This window comes from Limulus polyphemus, unplaced genomic scaffold (genome assembly GCF_000517525.1).
Source record: "Limulus polyphemus unplaced genomic scaffold, Limulus_polyphemus-2.1.2 Scaffold8086, whole genome shotgun sequence".
Classification (NCBI taxonomy): domain Eukaryota; kingdom Metazoa; phylum Arthropoda; class Merostomata; order Xiphosura; family Limulidae; genus Limulus; species Limulus polyphemus.
In genome coordinates this window covers 1-5,846 of record NW_013673696.1, presented here as the reverse complement: position 1 = coordinate 5,846, position 5,846 = coordinate 1, and the positions used below count along the sequence as shown (strand labels likewise).

At 33.0% G+C, this 5,846-nt stretch overlaps 1 protein-coding gene across 1 annotated transcript in view; it reads right to left on the bottom strand.

Annotated features, from left to right (window-relative positions):
• The window catches only part of LOC111083071, a gene marked incomplete at both ends in the record, with an annotated part of 31,237 nt that extends 26,961 nt beyond the window's left edge, over positions 1–4,276 (bottom strand). Inside the window, 4 exons of the mRNA XM_022379306.1 lie at positions 1,236–1,371; positions 1,484–1,662; positions 2,286–2,436; positions 3,748–4,276. Coding sequence (XP_022235014.1) covers positions 1,236–1,371; positions 1,484–1,662; positions 2,286–2,436; positions 3,748–4,276 — 995 coding nt within the window. The remainder of the gene's footprint in view (positions 1–1,235; positions 1,372–1,483; positions 1,663–2,285; positions 2,437–3,747) is intronic.
• Positions 4,277–5,846: the final 1,570 nt, after the last annotated feature.

Genomic DNA, 5,846 nt, shown 5'->3' with positions numbered 1-5,846 from the left:
GTGACCACGCTGTGTCTATGTACACTCGTCACAAATTCCTTAATTTGCAAATAATGTAACAATGTACTGACTGTATTTCGTAATTTCAAGGCTTAATAAAAAGTCTTAAAACATTTTATAAATTTCTGAAATTGTAATAACTTTACTGCTTTTAAACATAAGTTTTACCCGTTTCGTATTTATGAGAATGTTCTGTCTGTACTAAATTATTCTAACGTTTCGAACTTATATCTATATTTCTGTTGGTGTCCCTGTGGGTGTTAAATATTCTAAAGAAAATGAAAAAAGTGTTCAAAATGGTAAAACACACGTCTATAACAAAAAAAATACTATTATTTGCAACGTTTCGGACAGAAGCCCTTCGTCAGGCAGCTTAAACCGTGTTACATAGAAACTAAAGGCTCAGACAGAATCGTTTCAAGGGTTAGAAAATAGATATTCTAAGTTACGTACGAAGATAGTAATAACAGACACAAATACTAGATAAATAGGTAGCAATAATAAACAAAAATACTGGATATATAGGTAGCAATAATAAACAAAAATACTGGATATATAGGTAGCAATAATAAACAAAAATACTGGATATATAGGTAGCAATAATAAACAAAAATACTGGATATATATAGGTAGCAATAATAAACAAAAATACTAGATAAATAGGTAGCAATGATAAACAAAAATACTGGATATATAGGTAGCAATAATAAACAAAAATACTGGATATATAGGTAGCAATAATAAACAAAAATACTGGATATATAGGTAGAAATAATAAACAAAAATACTAGATAAATAGGTAGCAATAATAAACAAAAATACTAGATAAATAGGTAGCAATAATAAACAAAAATACTGGATATATAGGTAGCAATAATAAACAAAAATACTAGATAAATAGGTAGCAATAATAAACAAAAATACTGGATAAATAGGTAGCAATAATAAACAAAAATACTGGATAAATAGGTAGCAATAATAAACAAAAATACTGGATAAATAGATAGTAATAATAAACAAAAATACTAGATAAATAGGTAGCAATAATAAACAAAAATACTGGATATATAGGTAGCAATAATAAACAAAAATACTGGATAAATAGGTAGGAATAAGAAACAAAAATACTGGATATATAGGTAGCAATAATAAACAAAAATACTGTATATATAGGTAGTAATAATAAACAAAATACTGTATATATAGGTAGTAATAACTTCCTTGAAAAACGTTACCTGACGTATCCATGGGGAAAATACTTCGAAAATATTCCATTTCATGGCTAGCGTCCGCCGAAACGTCCACCACAGTAATATTAATAGTTCCTCCACAGACCTCCCTCGGGCCGAACAGTTCGAAATATGGAGTAAGCTGTAAGAAATCGTCTAAGATGACTTGTGTCGATAGGTTTATAGCATTTCTTATATCATTGTGTGCATTTTTCATCGTAGACCAATTAGCAATGAAAGTCCCAAGATCTTACCGGACTAGTGGCGTCCTCTAGCTTCATGTTCCCAGTAGCTTCAAACTTTTCTGGTGATGACCCGTCTCGGTTATATATTTCGTTACCAGGTTGAAGCGAAAGCAGGTCACCAGGTTCTACCAAAGCTTCTCGTCCAAGCTGAACCACCAGAGTGTCTGCTACACTAACACATCCAGGGTCTATACATGAGAAACAGCGATATGAGTATAGACAATTGTTTGTTGGTTTGTTTTGAATTTCGCGCAAAGCTACACGAAGGCTATCTGCGCTAGCCGTCCCTAATTTAGCAGTGTAAGACTAGAGGGAAGGTAGCTAGTCATCACCACCAACCGCCAACTCTTGGGCTACTTTTTTACCAACGAATAGTGGGATTGCCCGTAACATTATAACGTCCCCACGGCTGAAAGTGTTTGGTGTGACGGGGATTCGAACCCGCGACCCTCAGACTGCGAGTCCTAACCACCTGGCCATGCCGGGCCGAATATAGGCAAAGGACTGAAGTGTCTCATCATCAAACCCACGGCTGAAAACAAGGAGGACATGTTGCAACATGTCAACCACACTACATCTGTAATATTCAGAGCCGACAAGGCCTTTCATCCTACCCCAGAGCTCTTAAGGCCGGCTGGGATACGACAGACCTAGTAGTGGTCTAGGCGTCATATATATATATATATATATCATCAATTTTCATGCGCAATTACTGTTACGGTATGAATCAGGTTAAGCAAGTAAATTGTAATTATTATTGTAATTATTATTAACTTTTATTTGTAAATCAGATCATTAGTCACCAGCCTACCTTGACCAAACAGTTTTAAACTTCTTTCGTCAAACACTTTCGAACAATTGAGTGGTCCCTGTGGAGTTAACGCGGTCGTAAAAGTAATTTCCACAGCGTCTAGAGTGTCAGTAAACATAGCAATCGTGGGATAAGGTACTTCGTCTGTAGTCTATGAGAGATACAAGAATAATTGTAATACGACGACATCGAATTGACAGAAATATGGGTTATTTTAAAAACATTTTCTTGACTTTTGATTGTATATAAGGATTTTGTTTTTACAAATTCAATGATAAATAATTCCTGAAAAAATATATAACAATAGATGTGAACTTGAAATGGTACAAGGCAAAAACTACTTTTACACAGAAAACAAGAAACACTCGTCTTTATCTCTGTAAAAATCACCTAATAAGTTGTGAAAAGCAGGAAGAAATGACAGTTGTAAAGATACTGTGATTAACTGTTAAAATTGCTTAATCGTCTGTTTAATGATTCATTTTGACGATTTCTGCAGGTGAAGTTACAATGTATCATAGATGTGGCCGAGAATATTTGACCTCATTGCTCGTGTAGTTATGGTTATTTTGTGGCCAGTTTGTGGTACTTCGCGGTAATTAGTAGGACTGTTTACAACGGGCAATTTTCTGAGTCGTTCTGAAAATGTCGATATTTCATTAATATGTCGTTATTTCCGAAAGAAAAAGAACTCTAAAACAATATCAGTACTTGTGTTGAAAACTTTAAATTATAATAAATAATTAAAACAACGTTTTGTATTTACACAATAAAAACTTTATTGAAGCCGTAAAAAGAAAACGTTTTTCTTAATTATTTATTATAATTTAAAACAATAGTCCTGAAGACAAGAAAACAGTTCAAGAACGACAGATTCTTCACCATTGATTAAAACAAGAATTATTGTTTAAAACTAGTATTGTTGATTAAAACAAGTATTATTGTTTAAAACTAGTATTGTTGATTAAAACAAGTATTATTGTTTAAAACTAGTACTGTTGATTAAAACAAGTATTATTGTTTAAAACTAGTATTGTTGATTAAAACAAGTATTATTGTTTAAAACTAGTATTGTTGATTAAAACAAGTATTATTGTTTAAAACTAGTATTGGTGGTTGAAATAAGTACTTTTATTTAAATCTAGTAGTTTTGGTTAAAACTAGAACCTTCCATTTTGGCAATAAACTTAGAGCAAAAACTACCTTTACTTTCCAGATGACAATAAAAAATTGTTTATTGGTGTTATGTGAGAGTAAAGGTAATTTTCTTCTCTGACTTTATTGTCAAAATCTCTAAATCCCTCCAGTATTCACTACGTCATCTGCTCAACTTTCCATTTAGTTTCCCAAAGAACCCAGCAGTTGTAAACTTTGTTTTTAAACATAGCAGGCATGCAAGAGTTTTACAATGTAAAGACTTGAAAATGATACAGATGATAAATGGATCAGAGATGTAACTCACAAGAGGAACTCCCGAGGCCGTCACGCAGATGGGCAATCCATTCTCGCTGGGACAGCACGAGGAGTCCTGGGGACAAGCTTCTTCTCGTAAACACGTAATAGAAGTTGAAGTAACGTTCAACGTGAAACTACAAGACGATTCGTTTTGATAACACTCCGAAATGTTGGAACAACTTTGTGTTCTGGGACAGAAAATCTCGTTCGTGGAACAGAAAACAGTGCTATTACACGATGGCAGACAGACTTGCATGTCTTCACAGAATACAAAACCTGGTGTACACTGGTCAGTTTGTGAGCAGTTGACGGCGCACACTTCTTCTTCCACACAATAAACCAAACCGGCTGGACAAGGATTGTTCTCCTTCTTACATACAGCGCACCCTTCCGTCTCGGCACAGAAGTAGTACCGAGGGGGACACGTGACATTTCCATTCTCGTAAACCCCTGAAAAGACGATGGATGGGCAAACCTCGGCACATACATGATCTTTAATAATGACAGGAATAAATTTAATGTGGTTCACACAGAATCTGAAAGTTAATAAGCAACAGGGTTATTTTGGTTTATTTAATAATGACAGGAATAGATTTAATGTGGTTCACACTGAACCTGAAAGTTAATAACCAACAGGGTTATTTTGGTTTATTTAATAATGACAGGTTTAATAATGACAGGAATAAATTTAATGTGGTTCACACAGAATCTGAAAGTTAATAAGCAACAGGGTTATTTTGGTTTATTTAATAATGACAGGAATAGATTTAATGTGGTTCACACTGAACCTGAAAGTTAATAACCAACAGGGTTATTTTGGTTTATTTAATAATGACAGGTACCACAATAACCGGAAATGCTATTACTGGTGTCATTAGTACCGGAAACATTATTACTGTTTCGATTATTTCCGAAAACATTATTACCGGTGTCATTGTTACCGTTTCCATTATTTTCGGAAAATACTTGTATACATATTAAAACGTTTCGCTAGTACAACATTGGGCAATAATCATTTTTATGTAATCCTGTTCTCCTGTCTGACGATGTTGTAGATAAACAATTCGATATATTTTATAATATTTGAAACATAACCCTCATTCACAGTTCTGGTTTCTTCCGATATTTACCAACAATAACTTAAAACAATCGATTGTACTAGAACTTAGAAAGAAGACAGCCATCGTTTTTAACGCGAAACTAGACATTCGGCAATCTGTACTCTGCTCACAACGGGGAATCAAACCCCGGATTTTAGCATTGTTAGTCTTATAGCGGGTCTTTATAAGGATCGATCTTATACTGTTTTTTAGACGTCAAGTATGTAATTTATTAAACTCAGTCGACTAAAAACGGTTGATTTTCTTTCTTTTCTTAATAACTAATAATGTTTCATTTTATTTAATATATGTTTTCAATTGATTAAATATGTATTATGTATGCCCAGTAATAATGTTTCCGCTACTAATGACACCAGTAATAATGTTTCCGGTAATATTGGTACCAGTAATAATGTTTCCGGAAGTAATTGCACCAGTATTAATGTTTTCGGAAGTAATGGCACCAGTAATAATGTTTCCGGAAATAAGGACACCAATACTAATACAAAATCATGGTGAAAGCAAAATGGGAAAACAAATATATGTAAAAGTAATAAAACTGACAGTTTTCCTGAATTGTTTCTTTTGGAAAGTAACCATGTGGATTATATTTATATATATCCTTTATTGAACTTGAACGGAAGTAATATTGTTACTCACTTCCTTATAGAATTATTAATAAAGAAATGTAATATTATTAAATAAATACATAACGTTGTAGTTAAAAACAGAAATAAAAATTAACTTTGTTTTCGGACTCAGTCATTCAGACAATAATTTGACCTAATGCGCATGCCCATTTATAAGTTAATGTAGTTTTAATAGTTGGGCAAGTCAGTGTATTCGGTTTTATTTCATCATATATTGTTCGAATTGGGTTTTTTGTTGTCGTTGTAATCACAGTGATCGATTAATATATATATATATATATGTGTGTGTGTGTGTGTGTGTGTGTATGTGTTTATATATATATATATGTGTGTGTGTGTGTGTATATATATATATA